Source organism: Mus pahari, chromosome 16 (genome assembly GCF_900095145.1).
Source record: "Mus pahari chromosome 16, PAHARI_EIJ_v1.1, whole genome shotgun sequence".
Taxonomy (NCBI): Eukaryota; Metazoa; Chordata; class Mammalia; order Rodentia; family Muridae; genus Mus; species Mus pahari.
Window position 1 is genome coordinate 63419240 of NC_034605.1, and position 23440 is coordinate 63442679.

General features: G+C 45.4%; 1 protein-coding gene and 1 pseudogene across 6 annotated transcripts in view; both read left to right on the forward strand.

Annotated features, from left to right (window-relative positions):
• Positions 1–5760, forward strand: part of Dapk1 (death associated protein kinase 1) — a 168147-nt gene extending 162387 nt beyond the window's left edge. For 2 of the 6 annotated variants that reach the window (XM_029547439.1, XM_029547441.1), the window contains 2 exons: positions 3214–4442; positions 4930–5742. In XM_029547439.1, the coding sequence (XP_029403299.1) occupies positions 3214–4442; positions 4930–4969 (1269 nt within the window). In that variant the 3' untranslated portion in view covers positions 4970–5742. Of the gene's footprint in view, positions 1–3213; positions 4799–4929 lie in introns of those variants that run through there. The other 4 variants (XM_021215999.1, XM_029547440.1, XM_021216001.1 and 1 more) reach the window with 4 other exon arrangements.
• Positions 5761–10884: 5124 nt separating this feature from the next.
• Positions 10885–11374, forward strand: LOC110333703 (annotated as a pseudogene).
• Positions 11375–23440: the final 12066 nt, after the last annotated feature.

The window sequence follows — 23440 nt, forward strand, 5'->3', positions numbered from 1 at the left end:
CCTCTCCTCCTCAGTGTTACGAGTGCTCAGAGTCTGGGCTGGGTGTTTCAGGGTTTTGGGTCTTTTATTCAAGAACTTGAAAGGAAGGCTTGCAAGAATACCTTTTTCTCAAAGCAGAGCAGAAAGCAACAGTGCAGGTCAGAAAGATACCCTGACCAGAGTGACGGTCGGCCCCATGGGTGAGGTTGCTCAAGAGCATGGGGCTTCTTTACAGAGTCTAAAAAGGTATAAATTTGGTTATAAGAGTTTTAGAGGCTCTCTACTTTGATTGGCTCTCTACTTTGATTGGCAGGTTTGGGTATGTAAGCCTTTGCTCACTGTGAATATCTCTTCCCATGATGCATCTGATCTTTGTCATATCCATGCCAACTATGCATTGGCATAACATGATTAATAAGGAGTTCCAAAGATTTACTTACAGGACTCGTTTTCCTGATTGCACCAGTTCAGACTGAATATGGCCCTCCTACCATTATGCACTGACATGACTAGATGGAATGGAATATGTTTTTTGGTTGTTAAAAGGAGGTGAAACTTATTCCTGTGTGTGTGTGTAGCTTGATGGAGGTTGGGGTCCTAGGATGTTAACAGGCGGCTACATGCATTGTTTGGAGTGTTGTATGTGTGCACAGGACATTCAGATAAGGGTCTCAGGCTACCAGCTGCATTTTTAGAACTGAGATATGTGCAAATCTTGCATCAGGTGGAACAACTATCGCCCATGCCTGTCTGCCTTAGGTCTGCTGTCCTGGTTTATCTGTGTGTTTGTTTTGCTGATATCTTTTAGATCCTGTTAGTGACTCTTGTCTTGAGTTACTGGTTCTCTGTTGCTCCCTCAGGCACCCTCTTCCTCCGTGTTCTTCCTGGCAGCCTTAGTCTGGCTGCTCTGAGGTAACGGAGACGCTCTGGCTCCAGAAATGGTCCTGGGTGGACAAATACTGAGACAGTCCCACAAGCAGTCTTCATGGTGATGGTGTCTGTGGACAATAGGACACTCCGGTGCATGGTGCCCCTAAGTCAGGACCACTCATTTAATGACCCCCTCAGCAAGCAACACCCACCAGAAATGACAGAAATTGGAGTCTTTGCTCTTGGTTGTGGGACACTTAGCCCAGCATGGAAGATGTTTTAATACGTCGTATGCCTGCCCCCAGAAGTGGCATAGCCACCCCCCCTTCCTCCTAGGAAGTCAAGTGGCCGCATGGACTAGGTTGGGTCAAGAGCAGCAGCTGTGATTATTAACAATTAAAAGCAATTCTGAGAATACTGAAAACCAGAAGGTGGGTTTGTTGGTTTTAGGCGCCAGGTCAAGGCCTATTGTTTATCTTGGTTAATTTTATTTTGTTGTTTATTTTGTTGTTGTTGGTTTTTTTTTTTTGAACTAATAAGCTAGAGCTAGTGGCTCAGAAGGACCTCAAACAGTGATGTCAGCCTTTAAACTCCCAGTCTACTGCCAGCTGATTGCTGACTGACTAGCAGTACTGTAAAGCATGCAAGGAAGGAGACCGGTGGGGCAAAGCCAGAAACCAAAGGTGTCTTCCCCATAAAAATAAGCTTTCTCCTTTGACAGGATTCTCTTACCTACTAGACCAGACACTTTCTAAGCCATGACATGTAACCCTTGCAATGTCATGTCACATTTCCTATCTCCTTGAGCATGAGACTTTAAGTAACGAAGACTGGAAGAAAGAGAGAAGGGCAAAGGAAGTCTCAGAGATGTGGACCAGTTCTGCACAGCTGGAGCCTTCTTAAGAGCTGCAGCTCCTAAGCTTCCTCCTCCAGGGGTCAAGCTTTGTTCTTATCGACCATAAAGAGATAGCAATAGTTAGTTAGCTTGAAGTGGCAAAGGGGGATCCACTCAATCATTGCCTTGGAGAAAATGGATCATTCCCTGGGGAAGTTACCTCTGAGGCTCAAAAATGAAGGCAGCAGAGTGCCATGGCCAGCAGGTGGCGCCAGAGCCCCCTGCCGGGAAAGCCCGCTCGAGAGCTTTTATTCATGGAATATCCTAAAAGGGCCCCTGGCTTTTTGTTTTTTCTTCTCTTATTTTTTTTTTTCTCCAACTTTTCTTCTTTTAAGAAAACAGACGCACTGGTCACCATTTGAAGTCATTTGTTGTTCCCTCTTTCAGTTGAAGGGTTATCACAGGAGCAAACTTATTAAAAAAAAAAAAAAAACCTTACATGATAGTTTTAAAAAGTAAGTGACTTAAAACTTTACACTTTATTGGTATGGTAGTTACATTATCTTGAACATTTTTGAGGGGTGAGGGTGGGGATTCCATCGCCATGAATTATGTGTCATGGGACTAGCACTCAGAAATAGTCCAGACCAGGTAGTGACACCTTGTCTCAGACAAACTACAGACACTACCATGAATCCTCGGGTCCTCAAATCTCACTGATGTTGACTGAATATTTGCATTTTGATTCCTTTGCGTCCTTTCTCTCATCTTTTTCGTTGATTTTGGGCCCATTGCCCATAAACCATTGAGTCTCTCCATAGACAAGATTGTTCTCACACAGAACTCAATAAAACACATGTCCACAACCCAGAAATAGCCTGATGCAAGACAGTGGCAAAGCTTACTGTCTTCTCACGGGAGTTTCCGTTTGCCCTGAAAATCTCTTGATAGCTGCTTTTATTCGTGTGTGTGTGTGTGTGTGTGTGTGTGTGTGTGTGTGTGTTTCTTCTAGATTCCATCTCAGACTCCATCAGAAGCCAACCTTTTCATTATCTCCTTTTGCCTCCTTTTGAAGTCTCTCTTCATGTTTTTCTTATTGCTTTGGCTGGATGCTCTTGTTTCTGTCTTTATGTATTTTCAATTTTTACCTCTATGGGAATTTGCTTCTGAGAAACTCTTCTCTGACATTCCTGAACCAGTGTCGATCAGGGGTCTGTTTTGTTGTTTGCTTTTTGTTTTTGTTTTTCCATTAATTTATAATTTATTTACTTTATATCCCAATTACACCCCCTTTTTCCATGCCCCAACCTCCCAAGCCCCGCCTCCCATTCCTTTTTCCCTTTCTCCAAGAAGGGGGAACCGCCCACCCCCCCGAAGCAACCCACACTGGCACGTGCTCTCCCACTTGAGGCCGTGGATCCGAGCCTCACTGAGCCTCCTTGGGATTCCCCGCTGAGCTCTGTGTTACAGGTGCCTTTGGCCTGGGTTTCCTTTCCATCTGGTGACTCTGAGTTGTCCCCCTCTGGCAGATCAACATCATGCAGAGTGAGACAGTACAGGACGTGTTACTGCTGGATCCTCGATGGCTCTGCACCAATGTCCTGGGGAAGCTGCTGTCTGTGGAGACGCCCCGAGCCCTGCACCATTACCGGGGCCGCTATACCATGGAAGACATCCAGCGTCTGGTCCCGGACAGTGACGTGGAGGAGCTACTGCAGATACTGGATGCCATGGACATCTGCGCCCGAGACCTGAGTAGTGGGACTATGGTGGATATCCCGGCTCTGATCAAAACAGACAGCCTGCAGCGCTCCTGGGCGGATGAGGAGGATGAGGTGATGGTGTACGGTGGGGTGCGCATCGTCCCTGTAGAGCACCTCACCCCCTTCCCCTGTGGCATCTTTCACAAAGTTCAGGTCAACCTGTGCCGGTGGATCCACCAGCAAAGTGCTGAGGGTGATGCGGACATCCGTCTGTGGGTCAGCGGCTGCAGGATCGCCAACCGAGGCGCGGAGTTGCTGGTGCTGCTCGTCAATCACGGTCAGGGCATTGAGGTACAGGTGCGTGGCCTGGAGACGGAGAAGATTAAGTGCTGCCTGCTGCTGGACTCGGTGTGCAGCACCATTGAGACCGTCATGGCCACCACCTTGCCGGGGTTGTTGACGGTGAAGCACTACCTGAGCCCCCAGCAGCTAAGGGAGCATCACGAACCGGTCATGGTCTACCAGCCTCGGGACTTCTTCCGTGCGCAGACCCTGAAAGAGAGCTCCCTTACCAACACCATGGGAGGGTACAAGGAGAGCTTCAGCAGTATCACGTGCTTTGGGTGTCATGACGTCTACTCACAGGCCAGTCTTGGCATGGATATCCATGCATCAGACCTGAGTCTCCTGACCCGGAGGAAACTGAGTCGCCTGCTTGACCCACCCGACCCCATGGGGAAGGACTGGTGCCTTCTGGCCATGAACTTGGGCCTCCCAGACATGGTGGCCAAACACAACGTCAACAACAGGGCTTCTAGGGATTTCCTCCCTAGCCCAGCGCATGCCTTGCTACAGGAATGGACCTCCTACCCTGAGAGCACGGTGGGCATCCTTATATCCAAACTTCGGGAGCTGGGGCGCCGGGATGCTGCGGACTTTTTACTGAAGGCCTCCTCTGTGTTCAAGATCAACCTTGATGGCAATGGCCAGGAGGCCTATGCCTCAAGCTGTAACAGTGGCACGTCGTACAATTCCATTAGCTCAGTGGTGTCCCGGTGAGGGCAGCCTTGGCTTGGGTAGGGTCTTTATGGACTGAGATGCAAGGGCGGAGGGGAGGGGAGGGGGCAGTGCACCCTTCTCAGTGCAGATTCCCACACATTCCTTCTGCTCCTGAAGACCCCCTCCACCCTGTCCTCTGCTTCCCAGCCCCCACCTCCCTCCCTCTCACACATCCCCCATCAAGAGCAAGACCATGTCCTTCACTTTGGTCACTTGGGAAGCTCGACCCCCTCCTGTCAGTGTTTTGGACTCCATCTCTTGTCCTCTAATACCTTGCTCATTACTGATAATTTTATTGAGATTCCAAACTTTTCAATGAAAAAAAGTGTAAGTCCTTTATTGATTATCCTTACCAAAAAAAGAAAAAAGAAAGAAAGAAGGAAGGAAGGAAAGAAAGAAAGACACACATTTATCCATAATGTGTATTTCTTATCCTTTTCTCTGCTGTACCAGCCCCTCAGCTTATCTCTTTTATATTTGTAGGAGAGACTCCCATGCTTGGACCCCACTGTATGATTTATAAACAGACAGTATGTGAGTGCCTTTTGCAGAAGAGGGTGTGTTGAATCATCCGAGTCAGACCGGAGCTGCCGCCAAGGAAACGCTACCTCTCTGTCCCTTGCTGTGTGCTGATCATCGCCAGAGGTGCTGCACTCTGACTTGTTGGTTTTGGGTTCTTTCTTTCTTTCTTTCTTTCTTTTTCTAGGGAGGGGGCTCTGTGCTTCATTTGGCAAGGAAAGAGGAGAAAGGCGTCCTCCCCAGAGTGTTCATGGCCAGTGTTGCTGTAAGAAGACAATTTTGGTTGCTTTTGTCAAAAGATCCATGTGAACACGCACATGGGACCTACAGACGGTCACCCTCCCTCCCTCCCTCCCTCCCTTCTCAGGTAGAAGGGTGACATAGTGTAGGGTTATGGACACCTGTGTTAAGAATTCCGAAGAACCCCAACGCGTAACCCATGCCAGTCCGTTATTGTTGGTGCGTAGCAGGTTGGTTCTACGCTGAGATCCTGGTTTGGTCACTTCTTGTACTTGAAGTCTGAGAGAAAGGAAATAGAGGGGACGAGTTTTTCTTGGGGGTGACTGAGATGGTGACTGAATTCTAAATCAGTGTGAGGGAACGTGTTTTAATTCTTCTGTCCTGAGAAGCATGTCATGTTACCATATCATCTGTACATATATATATGCACTATGTATATACATATATATTGATACTGGTATTTTTACTTAATCTATAAGATGTCGTAAAATAATTAAGTTTGTTTTTTTTCCTCTCTTCTTTTGTTTTATAAATAAACGGTTGCTTATTGCATTTCATTGGCTTAGTCCTTGATTTGAAAGAAGTTGTCCTCTCTGTCTGGTATCCACACATGTTGTTCTGAACTATGGCAGCAACAGATGCAGGACCCAGATATAATCTAATCTTCAGGGTATGGAAAGCACTACACCCCGCCTGGATACTTACTTATTTATAAAACTAGTTTTGGCAGAGGGAATACCCACGGCTTGGATGTTTTTCATCTTGGTTCTTTTCACTTTGAACTCCTGTCTCAGATGGCCCCATGGTCCTTCCCATCCTGGGTTCATAGACTTTGTAGGCCTTCCCGAGGAATGGTACCCTCCAATCTCATTCCCCAGGTTTGTGGTGGACACCTATCAGAAGGCCTGAGGGACAGGGAGTCCACCAAAGGCTAGGTCTGTACTTGCCTGGTAAGGAAACTGAGGTCAGCCTGTGTCATTGGCATCGGAGAGCAAGAATTGAAAAGTGACTGAAGCCTACAAAGCCATAAGTCCCATGGTGATTAGCTCCTAGACATGGTCCTCAGCCAGAAAGCAGCCCGTGTCCTTAGTGAATCCTCTGGCCAGAGAGTGAACCAGAAAGATGTCCTGAAAGGGGGCGTTGATCATCTTTGTGCTGTAGTTGGTGCCGGAGGCCTGCTCCGGCTGGGGAACGAGCTGAGGCAAAACAGAGTCGGATGAAGACTAGAGAGTGATGATCCCTGGCCTTATAATTTTACTATTTGTAATTTAATAAGTGCTGGTTTCTTTTCTCTCAAAGACCTCAGTGCTCAGATGAGAGGCTTGGAACTCATTAACTCTTTGTGAACCAGAGAGAAAAGAAAGGAAAGAATTAAAATCTTCTACACAAGCAACAAATGCGCGCGCGCACACACACACACACACACACACACACACACACACACACACACACACACACGTGTGTGCGCGCACACACACATATACACACACGCACACACATGCATGCACATACACGCACGCACACGCGCACACACACACACACACACACACACATATTCTGGCCAGGCCCACCCACCTGTGTTCATGCCTACTTACTTACACATACCTGTACTTGTATATGTATATGTATATTTGGTGGGTGGAGCAAAAGCCCCCACAAGCAAGTTCAACTGAGCAAGCACCAGTACAAGAAAAAAACTCACTGATTCTGGATGAAAAAAGGAGCTCCAACGTTTATTGCTCAGAGAAAGCAAAAGCTTCCACCTTTTTATTGCTGGAAGTTAATTAAAAAAACCTTTAAGTAAGAAGAACCCCTGTCATTTTTGGCAAAAGAAAGAAAAAATCCCTTCCTCTTTATTGAAGAAATATAAAAAGCCTCCCCCTTATTGTCATTCTTAGTTCTTATACTTTCTCAGGAGAAGTGTTCACATGGTTTTCCAAGCGTCTTTACATTTCAAAAGTTCATAGCAAGTTTAAGACACTAATCCAAGTTATAAATAAGGAGTTACAGCAGAAGTGTTTACATCTAACTAAACATTCATTATCTTCTGGATCTACAAGTTCATTATAAGTTTAAAGTAATGATTGTTATGTTACAAGTCGGCACATTTTTGTCAAGAGGCAAATCACCCGCCTGTGTCTCGTTAGTTTTGAAGTTTTGTCTAGATTAATCCAATCAATTATTTGTTTTCTGTCCTTGCATTTACAATAAATTGTTCATTCCCAGTTTACGACCTCTAATTGTCAGATAATGGTTTCACAGCTGGCCTAAAAGGAATGTTTCCCCTGATCATAAATTTGTTCCAAGCCTGTTTTCTTATCCTAGTGCAATTAGCCCATGACACATGAAGGTTTACAGAGCTCTTAATTGCGGCTTTCATACTATAAAGGTGTCAAAATTACTTGTATAAACTTAGGAATTCTATAGAATCATTATTGGGAATTAGGAAATCATCAGTTTGTCTACACAGCATTACTACAAGAGAGTACATCTTCATTGATCTACAGAAAATCTGCTCAATAGGGTGGGCTGATGATGAGGAATCATTAGAATATGTAATAATGACAGGAAAGGCATATGGACAACAGGAATCAATCCAAAGATGAGGCCCTGCAATTCAGAGTTTACCCTTTGCAGCCATGCAAAATGATGGGCCATCCCCAGAAAGGTCGCCTTCGTTTTTCCTAGATGGCTCCTGACAAGTTGGCATCTGACATGTTTCCTAAAAGACCCAGGAAGGTTTGGAGTCCTATCATGGCACTATTGGAAGATGCTGGAACCATTAAGATGTGCCTAACCACATGTGTAGGTACATCCTGTGATCAAATCACTTAGGAGTTACAGCCAGAAGGGTCAGTAGTTCACAGTTATTCTTGGATACACAGTGAACTCAAGGCTAGCTTGGACTACATGAAGTTCTACCTCGAAACAGTGAGAGGAGATGCTAGGGAGATAGTTCAGTAAGAGAGCTTGTTTCACAGGCATGGATACCTGAGTGCAAATAAATGCCTGGCACCCATGCCAAAAGCTAACCCCAGCACTGGGGTCAGGGACTGGTGCTCTCTGCATGGCCTGCATTATGGTCTGCTGAATCAGCAAGTCCAAAAGCAGTGGGACTCAAACTTCTAGACCTCTAAATAAATCTTTACTCCTTTTAAGTCATCTTAAGTATTCGTCATGGTAATAGAAAACTTACATACCTTCATAGGCAGGAAGGGACCCCTGGGAAATCCCACAATACCTCTAGTAGAAGACCTAGCTATTTCCTCCCAGAGCTGTTTGTCCCAGTGATTGCTTGCTGGTGACCGTGTGCTACCCAGCTCTCAGTCAAAAGGGTATGAAGCCGTCATGCATGGGTGTGGCGAGGAGGGCAGGAAAGAAGCAATTAAATGCTTTAAAAAGGCCTGGGGCCCCAGCCTGCCCAAAGGGCAGTCAATGTCAAGTGTGGGTGACTCTGCTGGGCACTTACAGCTCTGATGCAGTCCACAGGATTCTTCTCAGAAGGAGTACAGAGTGGGAACCCAAGCTATCTTTTTGGAAGACGCCATCTTTTCCCATTCAAACCACAGAATTTACAAATAAAATCAACTGAGAGACACACTCAGTTGGACAAAGGGGAATACTTCATTCACTCATAATTTTGTGTTATTTAATTACAAATGGCCCTATATTTTTTAATGTTTTTTTTTTAATTTTATTGAAAATACACTCATTTCCAGCTGTGTGGTGGTGGCACATGCCTTTAATCCCAGCACCTGGGAAGCAGAGGTGTAGCAGGACTGGCTGGGCCAACTCTATGTAGTGGTGAGAGCTCCATGGAGGCACCAGCTCAGCTTCTCCATTTCCAGTTGTGTGAGGGCTATCCTCTGCCACGATGCTGCTCCTGTGAGCGTGAAGAACAAGCCATTGTCTTACCCACAGCCCGTGTTTTGCGGATTTCCACAAGACCCCCTTGACCAGCAACTCAATGGTATGCAACCCAGTTCAGGTACTGAAAAGCTCCTTTGGTGACAAGAGCTGGCCTGTGGGACCCTGTCTCCCCCATTATTAGCAAACCTTATTAAGATCACCTTTATATATTTTGAGAAGTTTCCACTATGCTAGGATTTCCCTCAAATGCACTTCAATTCCAGCTGTCTCTCCCTGCATTCTCTCCTTCTATCCTATCTCCCCCTTCCCCACCTGATTGATCTTCCTGTTCCGGTCCTCACCTGTCCCCAGTGCATTTATGAAGTCTATTCTATTTTATGTTGCTCCTTTAAGTGTGCCTCCTGCACATATGTTAATGTGTGTCATGAGTAGAAACATGTACATGCATGTTAAAGTGTCCATGTGTGTGTTTGTACACATGTGCAAAAACATTCTTGTAAGTCACATGCATATGTATGTTATCAACCTATGTGTGCCAAAGTACATGTGTGTAGGAGTAAGGATCATGTGTATGTGTATATGTACATGCAGTTGTGTTTGTGTACATACATGTGCTTTGTGCACTTATATGTAGAAAAGGATGCTCTGATCCTGAAGATATGTTCTGGTCAGGACCCCAGAATCGAGCCGATTCAGCTGTATATGCATCTTCCCAGTGCGAGCCAAGAGAACACCAGGGGACTTTCCCCTGCCCTGGTTCTAAGGCATCAGAATCCGAGGCTCTGGTCCTAGCATGAGCTTTGGGGACTTCGGCGGAGCCCTCAGATTTTGTCACAGCCAGTGTCACCCACTGATAGTCCCTGTCTCCCATGAAGGAGCATCCCTGGGGCACACAGGCTGCTGTTCTACATTACGTGGTTTCTATGGTCAGTATGCACCCAGTAGAAGATGAGCATTGACCGTGCTGGGGAGAATGCCAGTTGTCACTGCAGCTGCTGCTGTGTGCCTGCCACTGCACTGCAGGCAGAAACCAAAGCTGGTTGTGCCTTGCCTGGGGTAGTGGGAGGGCCCTTTGGATGCGAGGGCATCTCACACAATGAAAAACTGCTGCTCTTTTCCCATCAGCCGTTTTTGACATACTTTGATGTGGTTCAGTAATACAGAGAGTGTGCTATTTTTTGTTTTTGTTTTTTTGTTATGTTTTGTTTTGTTTTGTTTTGTTTTGTTTTTGAGACAGGGTTTCTCTGTATAGCCCTGGCTGTCCTGAAACTCACTCTGTAGACCAGGCTGGCCTTGAACTCAGAAATCTGCCTGCCTCTGCCTCCCAAGTGCTGGGATTAAAGGCATGCATTACCACCGCCCAGCTTTTCCTTGCTGTTTTTAAACCTTCCATTACTGTATAGCTAGTGTTCAGTGGTATTAGAATCTTTTCAGGAACATCAGTTCTGATGGTCGCAGAGTACTGTAATGTGTCACATTGTCACTTGTCACCTGCTGTGGAGCAAGAGGACATTTCCCACAGCTACAAATTCAGCTGCCACAAAATCTTAAAGTACATTTTTTTTATCTTCTGTGTTATTAGTAGTAATTATTATTAACATTTTTGATAAAATCCAGGGCCTCACAAATACTAACAAATACTTGTCCTACTTACATCCTCAGCCCTTTAACAGATTTTGAACTGCCTATAACATATATATGTTATTTATATATATGAAATTTTATATATAATTTCTGGCATTTAACAATTAAGATATTAGGAGAGAAAAGTGTATCATACTCCACTTCCCCAAGCAAAACCTCTCCAAAATGATGAACACAAAGGGAAAGAGGAGAGGCTCCTGAGGTACCTGGTATATGTTCTCTAGGCCTTTGAGGAAACAGAGTTGTTCCTTAGGCCACACACTTGCGAATCTACAAGAAGGGTGATATTGTAGACATCAAGGGAATGAACACTGTTCAAAACGGTATGGCCCATAAGTGTTACCACAGCAAAACCGGAAGAGTCTACAGTGTCACCCAGCACACCGTGGGCATCATTGTAAACAAGCAAGTTAAGGGCAAGATTCTGGCGGAGAGGATCAGTGTGCGGATTGAGCACATCAAGCACTCGAAGAGCAGAGACAGCTTCCTGAGGCGGGTGAAGGAGACCGAGCAGAAGAAAAAGGAAGCCAAGGAGAACCGCACCTGGGCTCAGCTGAAGCGTCAGCCTGCGCCACCCAGAGAAGCACGCTGTGTGAGGACTAACGGAAAAGAGCCAGAGCTGCTGGAGCCAATTCCATATGAATTCATGGCCTAATATACAAAAAAAGAAATAAAGACCCGGACTGCAGGGGGAAAAAATAAAAAAGATATTCTCATTCACTTTTGCTTATCAAACTTTGAACTGGACAGTCCGGGAACTTTTACATCATTCCTGCATGAGCTTCCACACAGGGCCTACTTACCTCCCTTACAGACTTGCAAATAGCCCCATAGTCTATCAGTGGCAGATGGGCCTCACCATTGTCACAGCTCTCTTAAGAGGGTCCTCATGCCCTGGTATGAGTATCTACCCCGGTTCGGGTGAGGGGTAAAAAAGAGGAGAAGGGGGGAAAGTGCGCCGGACCCTCTCCGCCTCAACCCCGGCTTCTCCTCACCCTCTCTGCCGCTGCGCCACAGAGCAAGGAGAGAGCGCGCAGCCGCTGCCATAGATCCGCGTGTCTCTCCCAGACAGACCCCCTTTCTAAAATCAGAGCAGGGATAATAATGACATTTACTTCTATTTGTATTGGTAGCAGTTCTTTGTGTCCAGGTCTCCAACTCTCTTACCCTCTGAACGGCTCTGTGCATCAATCCTGCCTTTGCAGCCCTTGTGTTGGGGTAGAGAACAGTCCACTAGGCTCTGCTTGCTCAGTGACAACAGCTTTCCTGTTTCCCCAATGTCCGTCTTTCTAGGGGCACATCAGCACTAAAAGCCCAACCATCATTACATGGGACTCTGAAGAGGGAGTGGAAAGGCCATCATCCACAGAGCCAACAGGAACAACAGCAACCTTTCAACAGCAGGTCATGTGTCTGAGTTCTTTAAAGGGAAGGGGCAAGCTGTGTGTCCCTCCGCAAAGCGGGGATGACAGCGCCATCTTGGCTGGCTTCCCTGTGGACAGGAAGAGCATGAGAGTCATACCTGATCCTTTACTGGAGTCTTGTGGCTTTTCTCTCTCCAAGCTACCTATCTGGGAACCTCTTCCTGCAGGGATTCCCGGAATACTCCATGCCTGTACTTCTGGTTTTGAAATCCGTTCTTCAACAGGTATAATTCTTCAGTGTTCTTCAAGGAAGAGCAAATGAATAAAACATTAAGGGTGTGTGTGTGCGCGCGCGCGCGTGTGTGTGTGTGTGTGTGTGTGTGTGTGTGTGTGTGCGCGCGTGTGCGTGTGTGTGCACGCGCGCGCGCATTAAGAACTCTAAGGAAAAAGGCAGTATTGAGGTGTCCGTGTCTCACTATCATGTCTCACTATCATAGAGGTGTTCACCTCCATGGTGAAGCTTCCCTTTGGAGTGTTCCCCATTATTCAGTTGGATCATTTCCCACACAGCTCTCCTCTGTTCTTCTTCATTCTAGAAGTGTAGAACCAGCGGTGTGTATTTCCCCTGAAAAACCCAATCTAAGCTCACCAAGTGGCCCTATAGCCATGAATGAAGGGCTCACGGCTGGGGTTGGCTGTACACTTCTGGAAGCCATTCTGGAGGCCACAGACAATAGGAATTTTTGTGTACACTATGCTCGATTAGGCTACGTCTTGGGGGAATCTGTCTCTTAAAACCTACACTGTGGTTATGGTCTCCCCACAGCAAGACTGTTCTCACTGGGTCCTGCTGGACAGTTTCCATGTGACCAGCTGGACTGTATGTTCTTCCGTGTTTCATCTTCTCCTTGTGCCACTGAGCATCAAAACTGGAGTCAAATATTGGAGCAGCTGAGGCTACCCCTGAGCCAATGACAACCAAGCAGAGAACAGGACTCCTGTCTTAAGGCTCTGTAGAGGAAAGAGCAATGAGGGCCCGATTAGACCAACACTTCTAATAAATCTTTTGTATCTAGCCAAGAAATCAAGGCTACTAAGGCATAGCAACAGCAGCCCATGAAGCCTTAACCCTACACAAGAACTACAAGCAACTGAAGAATGTGGAGCGTGGAAGTAGTTGTTCCCAAAGAAGAGCACACCAATTGGTTATCGAATGCCAAACGTTAAGTCCTGAAAAGATACTTATATGTAGCATTATACAGACTAAGCAGGGTGTATATATTCATATACATACACACACACTATATATACATATATATACACACATATATACACACATCTCACACACACACACACACACACACACACACACACACGTAACAAGAATGGAAAATAAAAGACCGTGAATTTGAAAGGGTCCAAGAAGAGGTCTATATAGGAGGGCTTGGAGGGAGGAGGGGAAACTTCAAATGATGTAATTACATTACAGTCTCAAAGAATAAAAGATGTAATTAAAAAGCCTTCAGTCTCAGAAGAAAACAACCCCAGCAGCAGCAACAACAAACCCTCAAACCCAGAACTTGCCCCAGACCCCTCCCACCTTCTACAGACCCAAGTCTTTTCTTTGGCCCCCTCTCTTAAAAAAAAAAAAAAGGAACAAGAAACAAAAACAATGCAAGACATTCCCCCCCCCCCAAAAGAAAAACAGGCAGGCAAAGACTAATAAGACAAAAAAATGTCAAAACAAAGCAAAACAAAATTAAAAAGTCAATAAAAAATAGCAATGAGTTCATTCTGTGCTGGCCAATGACTCCTGGACTTGGAGCTAGTGCTAGAATGTGGTTGATGTACACAATGGTGTGCCCTTGGAGAGAACCCATGTTCCCTCTGCCGGGAGGCATCCACTGCACCTAACCTTTTGGTTAGGGCTGTGACCCCTCTTCGCTTCACACTGTCCTGCACATGCTTTTTCAGAGGACAGGAAGTTACTTAATGGAGATGGTGCAAGAAGAAGGGAGCATCGAAGTCTCACGTGCAGGAGTCCAACTTCCTGTCTGACCCTGACAGAATTACACATGTCGGGACCCCTGTGTGGTTGGGAGTCCTCCCTGGATCCCCACTCACTGTCTCCCATTGGTTCCACTGGCAGGGTTGGGGCACACAGTTTTCTTCCTAGAGGTCTGATAGACTCTGTTCCTGGAAGGATCCCCTTCTCAAGTCCCTCTTCTCACCCTTCCTCACTGGGTTTGGGAAGCTTACCTGAGGCGACATCTCTGCACAGGTGCAATCTTAACAATCTTGACTGATACATGGCCTCTGGCTTTCACAGCACAGATTTTGCTGGCTCTACAGCCTGACCCTCCCCATTCCTGCATAGCAATTTGCTATCACAGTTGATGGGTGTGGCCTGTGAACTCCCTGTGTCTCTGGGTGTGGTGTTTCTTGGTCCCAATCTGTCCTAGTATGCTGTTATCTGGGGTGGCCGTCACCGTCCAGTTGTTCTCTTGTCCTGATGACGTCCTCTGCCGTGTGAAGACCCAGTAAGAAGGCCTCTCTGCAGATGCTGGCATCTTGATATTAGTTTCCCAACCCCCACTGCTTTAGGATAGCAGTACACAACAGATTAAGACATTTCTAGGTGCTGTGTGCGAGTGGAGCCAGTCTGCATTTGCTCTTGTACATCAAGATATTTCCTTCATATAATATCACCATGATGACACTGAGATGTCACATCGTAAACATCTTTATTGTTTAGGGAGAATAACAATATTGTAGACACCACATTTTATTTATTCCTTCATGAACATTTGGACATTATTAAAAGTATTGCCATCAACACTGACATTCAAACAATGGTAGCTGTGCTTTCAATTCTTACATATTCACTCAAAAGTGAGGGTCCTGGGTAAATCAGTCTCTCTCTCTCTCTCTCTCTCTCTCTCTCTCTCTCCTCTCTCTCTCTCCCCTGGCTTTTTGAAATGGGGTTTCCTCTTTACACTGGCTAGTCTTGTGTGTCAACTGGACATAAACTGGAGTTATCACAGAGAAAGGAGCCTCCCTTGAGGAAATGCCTCCATGAGATGGTGCTATAAGGCATTTTCTCAACTAGTGATCAAGGTTGAAGGGTCCATTGTGGGTGGTGCCATCCCTGAGCGGATAGTCCTTGGTTCTATAAGAAAGCAAGCTGAGCAAGCCGGGGGAAGCAATTCAGCAAGCAGCATCCCTTCATGCCCTCTGCATCAGCTCCTGCCTCCAAGTTCCTGCCTTGTGTGAGTTCCAGTCCTGACTTAAACAGCAATGTGGAAGTGTGCACTGAATAAACCTTTCCTCCCCAACTTGCTTCTTGGTCATGATGTTCTGGGCAGGAACACAAACCCTGACTAAGACAGTCTATGTAACAGTCCTGGTTGTTCCGCAACATGCTTTGTAGACCTGGCTGGCCTCCAACTCAGAGATCCATCTGCCACTGCCTCCAGAGTGCTGGGATTAAGGGCGTGTGCCACCACGCCCAGGTACTTTTTTTCTGTTCTTTATGGTGGATGCTGCCCTACCCACCCTGCATTTTTTTTTTTTACAGCTCTTTTCCTCACTTCTTATCTTACTGTGATTCTAATTTGTCCGTCTCTAGTGATAAATGATTCAGAGTATCTGCTCTGCTGGTATTTAGCAGGAAGGACTCTCTCTTGCTTTGGGGCTTTGCCATTTAACTGGTCTGTTTGGTTTGGTCACGATGGAGTTTAGGAGTTCTTCGCACCTTCTGGATGTTAGTTCCTCATTAGACTTTTGACTGATAGGTATGTTTTCCCCTCTGAGCATTTGTTTTTTCACTTACACCAAATGCAATAAGGTTTCCACTTTTCATTACTGCCATTTTTGAAAATCACCATCATAACCCATCACATGAAACGTTTCTCTTATGTTTTCTTCTGTTTTATAGTTCAATTTAAAAAATGCAGTGTGTGTGTATGTGTGTCTCTGTGTGTGTGTTTGCGGGGAGCACACATGCTACAGTGCACCTTTGTAGGTCAGAGAACCATTTGCAGAAGTCTGTTGTCTTATTCCTCTCCATGTAGAGTCTGAGAACTGAACTCAGGCAATCAGGTAGGTGACAAGTGCCTTTATCCACTGAGCCTGATCCATGGCAGTTCTATGACTCATGTGTAGGTGTTGGTTCCACTAAAGTAATGTCACTATACATTATAGGCTAATGGAAACCCCATTTGTTCCATGTGGATAACTGGATTTCCTGGAACCATTGCTGGAAATAATGTACTTTCCCTACTAAATAACTTCATCAGCACTGGAAGAATCTTAAAAACAACTCATACCCACACTGCTTTAAAGCCACGGAAGATAAAGAAAGCCTTCCTCCCAAGCTTGTGAGCTCACAGTACACTGTATATGACGGGAAGAAGATTGTCTCTGGAAAGGCACCAGAGTTCAGCGAAGTCCATCAAGGCAGCAGGTCTCCGTTCCTGTGACCCTGGGCTTCATCTTCCTAACGGTGGAAGCTCTGCTGCTGCGATAGCGCCATCCCTGACCAGGCGGAGGCTGTGTGGAGAGGCTGCTGCTCTCCACAGTGCTCTCTCTGTTTGCAGAACAGCGATGTGAACACATTGAGTAACCCACGGACTCTTTTCTACTGAGTAAATTTTGACCATGAAACGTCTAAATGTAGGGAGGAGGGGGGACTATTCCAGCAAGGGAGTAGAAGATACACTTGTGCCAGGCCTACAGCCACAAAGTGCATTGACGTATCCTAGGGAGGCCATGGTGCTGTGTTCGGCCCTCTCTGATTGTCTACGCCCTGCTGTAGAATACTGATTTTGATGTCTGCTAATTATAAACAGATGTATGTTAGTGAGTCACTACTCTCAGGCGGTGTGACATGCGTGTTTCTTTCAAATTCATGCATGTTTACCTTCCTTTGAACCTCAGTTGTTCCATGTTGGGCCACAGATCACCACACTAATCCCACCTTCATCAGATAATGAATGGCACATGTGTTTAAGTCAGATTATAGATCAGCATCCTGGTTCAGGAGATAGTAGGGAGCCCACCTGTGGGGCTAACCCCCACCTTCTCAGACTCATCCCTGGTCTGTGGCTCCAAAGCCCTCCCCGGCGTCTCAGAGTTTCTCTTTCTCAGATGTGACCAGTGCTGCTTGCCATCATCTGAGTTGTCCTACAGAAGAGAACATCATTCCAGCAGAGACCCCATCTGAGTGTGAAGCTCACTAGTGCCTGATGCCTTCACTTCTAGGACCTGTACATCCCACACTGAGCATCTTGTGGGTGCCTTTGACAGTTGAGCAATGGGATGGAAGGAAGAGCAGCTTCTTGTGTGTTAGAAATGGGTTCCTCCTTAGACCCTGTAAAGTTGGGGCAAACCCTGGGACTCCAGGTCTAAGTCTGATTTGGGGACAGTTATATCAAGAGCAGGAAGCAGCAACCTTCCCTGAGCAGGTGGGAAGAGGGGCAAGGCTCAGGAGAAAGAAGGTCATCTCCCAGAGTGGACTCAGTGATTTAGCAGAACTTTAAAGTTTGTTCTGAGCTCCTTGGTTTTGTTTAGGAGGGGATCATGGGAGATGCCTATGATCAATGCAAGTATCCTTTGCCCCCTTCCCTTCATTTCCCATGAGACAGGATCTCACCATGTCTCAAGGTTGCCCTTGTGATCAACTAAATGCTCAATGCTAGGGTTGCAGTGCTAGGTGAGTATACAGCACTATGCCTGGAAGCAGTCTTAAAAAACATGGCTCAGGCATGTGTTTAGAGTTGGTGGATGAATGAGCCCCCCTGTTTGATTTTTGAAAGAAGGATTTTTATCTGTGAGGGATTAAAAGTCTAATAATGCATAGGTCTCAAGAAGGCAGAATCTTGTCTGTTCTAAATGGCCAAAGGAAGATACTCCCCTGAGGTCTAGGGCAACATGGTATACTAGATGCTGGTGGCACCAGGTAGATGTCCAGGCAGCCTGTCTTCAAAGACTACACTTGAGCAGACTCTAGCGGAGCTCCTGAGTCTTCTCTGGCTCCATCTGTGCACTTCCCTGTAACACCAGGTTTAGCAAAGTCTATTGATGTCAGTTAAGCAATACCTGTACTCTGAACACTGCTCGTTGCTTCATATCTGATCAGGATCTTGCTCTTTCCCCACCATGCCCTAGGTGACATCTGCTCACTCTACTCTGTTTGCAGGAAGAATCTTGGTAGGGCAGTTTGGCCAGAATCCTCCTTACCTCTGAGGTTGCACTGCGTGCTCCTCTGCCTCGGAGCCATGTTCCTGCTGTATTCTGATTTAAGCCTATCTTCCTCCTCAGGTCCAAGGTCCCATTATGTGCTCATTATGATTAAACGACATTGATAACTCTCTTCCTTAGTAGCCCTTAAATCTGTTCTTCCTTGTTTTGTCATGACAACTGGAATACGAGCAAGGATAACAGCTTTGGGGATCCTTGGACTTTAACCTTCTGATGATTTCTGGGCTAACATTTGCTCCACTTCTATTACCCTCAGTCTTCAGATGATGATGATGGTGGTGGTGGTGGTGGTGGTGGTGGTGGTGGGTTTTGCAAAGCAAAACAATGCAGACAGATTGGGGATTGACGTAAGGGAAGGGTGAAAGTCACGCCCTCCAGCTCAGCTAAGTTCTGCTCACTGAGAGGTTCATTTTAGTTACTTCTACCCCATGCTACACTTACCTGATTCTGCACCTTCCACAGATGTGACCACCCTCACCTATACCAAGGAGGACAGCCATCTCTCAGGGACTGTGTCTGATGTAGGTTCTCAATAAGTAGCATCCCAAGAACCACAAAATCAGCTCCCAGGGGAAGGAATGCATTTTCTGAGCTTTCCAGGTAGGAGTCTTGTCTGTGTTTTGAAACCAGTTTTCACTGTGTAGCCCTGGCTTCATGAAACTCAGAACTACATAGATAGATTTGGCCTTGAATTCACAGAGATCTGCCTCTTTGCCTCTTCTGTGCTGAGATTGACGGGGTGCCCTATCATGCCCTGCTTTGTAAGTCTTTTGATGGAGACTGTGGTCTGAGGCTCTAATGGGCTGGTGGAGAAGCCTGTGCACATACTCACACTGGTGCCTGGAGCTTCTGTCCACTGAGCTCCTCACATCGTCACTGCCCTCACTATCAAGGCAGGAGTCCTTTCCCATAATGCTTTAGTTTTTATGAGTATTACCAGGTCCTCAGAGAAATGTTCTTTCTCTAGGAATAATGCCCTGTTCTCATGCAGTACCATGTCAAGTGTGTGTGAGCCCAAATCTTAGTGGCATAAAGATCTTACATGTTTTCACCTCTTATGGAGGGTCACAGATGCCTTTTTAACTCCTTCTTCTGCTGGTATGGCATTTCCCCACAGATGTTCAGCACACAGAGTAAAGATTTTGGTGAGTTTTTGTATCTGCACTGTGCCCTTGTCATCTCTCTTATTTCTGAGACATTTTCATCTCCCCCCCCCCCAACAAAGAACCTTGGCATTTGTGAGCCATGGTTAGTTGTAACTCTTCTTAACTCCATGGGCATCGTCTATATTTGGTGTGTATGAATGTGTCTATTTTGTATGTTTCATAGAAAAACAACATAAAACACATGATCATTTTTGTTGCCTTTTAGAACGTAGCAGAATGTTTCCGAGACTAACCCAATTGTAACACTTATCAGAATCTATTTTTAAAATTCATTCTTCATCCATTCTCCAGTGGTGGACAGTGGTCTGCTTCCACTGAAGTCAAGTGAAGGGTGAGGGGAGTCAGTATCCCCTTTCAGTAATATACAAACTCTGCAATCTTTCCTCTCCTGTTGGCCTAAAGCTGTAAGTACCTTTTTCATTGTCCCTAAACAACAAGGTTTCCATGAATCCTGTTTCCAGAGGGATATTTAAAAGAGGACCGTGAGATCTAGAAGGGTATTTTCCGTATTTTTCATTCTCTCAAAAGACATTCTAACCAACTCCACCTGGTCTGTTTGATCACAGAATTTTACCCAAATTATAAGAGCCTGCGCTTGTCACTTGACCCTACCATAGCTCAGCATCGATCTTGTTTTCTTGAGAAATTCTATAATTAACATTGAGCTGCAGGACTCTGCACCAAGAGTTCTAATGGCAATCTTGATTGGGGCAGACGGGCTTATTAAAGTGCCAGGTGAGGGGTGGGGGCAGGCGATAGAAGCTGGCAGGCTTGCTGTCTACATAAATACCATCGGACCTCGGGGTGACTCGCAGTCTATGATTCCAGGTTTGTAGAACATAGGCTTTTTGGTTGTCTTTTTTTTTTTTCAAGACAGGATTCTTTTGTGTGTCTTGCCTGTCCTGGAACTAGCTCTGTAGACCAGGTTGACTTGGAACTCAGAGATCCACCTGTCTTTGTCTTCTGAATGCTGAGATTAAAGGTGTGTGCCACCCCTGCCTGGCTTCTATTTAGGCTTTTAAATGGCATCAAGTCATCCGACCATTTCTATTTTATACCAGTTATTATATATACATACCTTTCTTTTTTTAGAATGCACATATATCATTCCACTGCATGACCATATCTTAATTCATGATAGAATGGCCCAGGAACACTGCGCAGTGTGTAAAAGTGATTACTACAGTGCTTGATGAGCCATGTTTGATTTCTGGAACCCACATGCTGGAAGGAGAGAACCAACTCCCACAAATTGTCCTCTGGTATCCATATGCTCATATAGCATGAGGGCCTCCTCAATGAGTAAAATAAACAATTAAATTATAAAAATATCAATGTTTTCTTTTACTGCCAGAGACATCATTTTTGTTTCATTTAAATAATATTGAAAGAAATATATTTGTACATGTGTCTTTGTGAATATTTCCAAAGATTACTCTTGTAGAAAAGGAATACCCTACTGAAGAGTGTTCTTCCAGTATGCGCTCATATTTGCAATGAATGTGATGTCTGTTTCCTTACAATTTAAGCCATCTCATCCTCTACACCAAATCTGATATTTCTAACCCTAATTTTGGTAACTTCTTAGGAGATGTCCTAATTTCAAAGTATTACCATTTAAAAAAAATCTAGGTATCATTTCGCCATTTGGATCATAATTAAAAAAAAAAAACCATGGTGGGAACAATACAAGGTTGATTTAATTTTAATCACCCCTCATAATAACTGTATGAAGCAGGAGTTAGTGACTAATGTGTAGTTGCAAAATAAAAGGCAAATTAGTTATGCACCACTGTGCAAGTAATTTGGACACTGTGTGTTTCCCATCTGTCATAGAGAAATGCAAATAACGTCTTGCTTATCCCCTGCATGGACTACACCAGGAGTTAAGTAAGGCACAGCTGGACTCAGATTGGTTGTCTCTGAGATGATGTGGTGTGGGCATAGGTGAGGTGCTCTGGGTTGCTACAGAGCAGGGAGAATGAAGACACTGGTCTGGAGGTCTAGTCTTGGGGCGAGGGACCCCATCATTCCAAATGGTACACAGCCCCCAAAAAGGATGCAGGCTCTGCCTATGAGCCGAGCTGGCCTTGTTCTGGTATCACAGAAGACTCTTTTACAAGAAGCTTTCTTAGACAGATTTGCTCCTCCAGCGGCCCTAAGCAGGCTCTGTTGCTTATTAGTTCCTGTTTTGCTTCTATCACTAGAAGCAATTTTTAAAATTATATATATCTCCAAGGGGAAATGAAATGAGCAAGAAAATAGTATTGGTTCTGATTTTCACCTAAAATCCCTCTTACAAAGGGCTATTCACACAACTGCAGAACAATGTTTCATAATTTCACATGGTTTTCCTCAGAATTATCTTTCTTCATTTATTTTCCTCTCCCTCCTCCCACCCACACTTCACTTTTTTTCTTTCTTAGAAACAAAACTTTGTTGATTATAGAGTTTTTTATACAAGGTGGGGCTGGACTTGTGACTCCAGGGCCTTTTCAGACTGCATTGTAACACTAGGAGGGTACTGCAGAGAAACATCCCATTTGCTTTTGACACTTTTTAGTTGGACCATGATGACTTCTAAGCTGCAGTGGCTGCATGGCTTGCACTGCCAGAATAGCTCTTGGCAGTACACTTGCTTCCTGGTTATCACCCCAGCAGTGGTGACGATGAGGGACAGCAGACAGAGGCTGGGCATGCCCTCTACCCTGTGTGCTTCAGATGCTGTAGAGGGTAGCCATGGCAAAGCCTGATAGCCTGGTAGGTCATATTCATGCTTGGGTGGCTTCCCAACTCAAGCCCCATATGTTCATTTTAGATTCTCTGTAGACCAGGCTGGCCTTGAGCTCACAGAGATCCACCTGCCTCTGTCTCCCGAGTGCTAGGATTAAAGCGGTCAATGCCTCTTGAATAAACATACTCTCATACCTGGAAACTCACTACCATACCCTCAGAACATACACACATCGGTGTTGCACGCCTCACGTATTTAAAGCGTTTAAAAATTAATGTTGAGGGGCTGGAGAGATGGCTCAGTGGTTAAGAGCACTGACTGCTCTTCCTGAGGTCATGAGTTCAAATCCCAGTAACCACATGGTGGCTTACAACCATCTGTAATGAGATCTGATGCCCTCTTCTGGTGTGTCTGAAGATAGCTACAGTGTACTTATATAATAAATAAATAAATAAATCTTTAAAAAAAATGTTGAATATTTACCAGGAAACATTAAGTACAGTCATGTATTTAGAGACAGGGGAGGCTCAGCCTTCAGCACTGAGTCTAAGAGTCAAGTCCCAGAACAGCATACATCCTATAATATTCTTAAAGGCTCTGTCTACGACGCCAGCAATCAGTTGCCTGTTTATTCATAAAGAAAACCCAGAAGAATGAGCAGCCAACTGTTAACAGTGACAGTGGTAATGGGAGGAGGTGAGGTCTGGGTTGGGAATGTTGACCTTCAGTGTCACTTGATTTTGTTGTTTTTCAGTATTATTTGAAATGCTTTTAGTAAAAATTGCTAACAAAACAAATGGTAAAGTCATCTAGTTCAACCTCTCACGGGTCGGGAAAGGGGTGAGAACCCCTCCCTTCATTTCAGCCACAGCCCCTCCCCCACTGTCAGCCTCTTCCAAACCCTCCATTACTTCGTTCGGGCAGCTCTGTACATGCAAATATCTGGAAAGGGCGCCTATGTGGAGAGGACTTTTTAATGCTCTGTTTGTAAGATGATACTATATTAGACATCTTCTTGGATATTTTATTCCCTGAACTGTAGGGCCCTCTTCCTTCAGACCTAACACTTCTCCTGAAATTCAAAGAAATATATATTGTAATTTTTTTGAACAATAAAATGTATACACAAAACGGCCAAGTGAGGTGAAGTGATGGCTTTGTTCTGGTGTGCTTGAGAAGGGGGTGAGGGCCCAGCC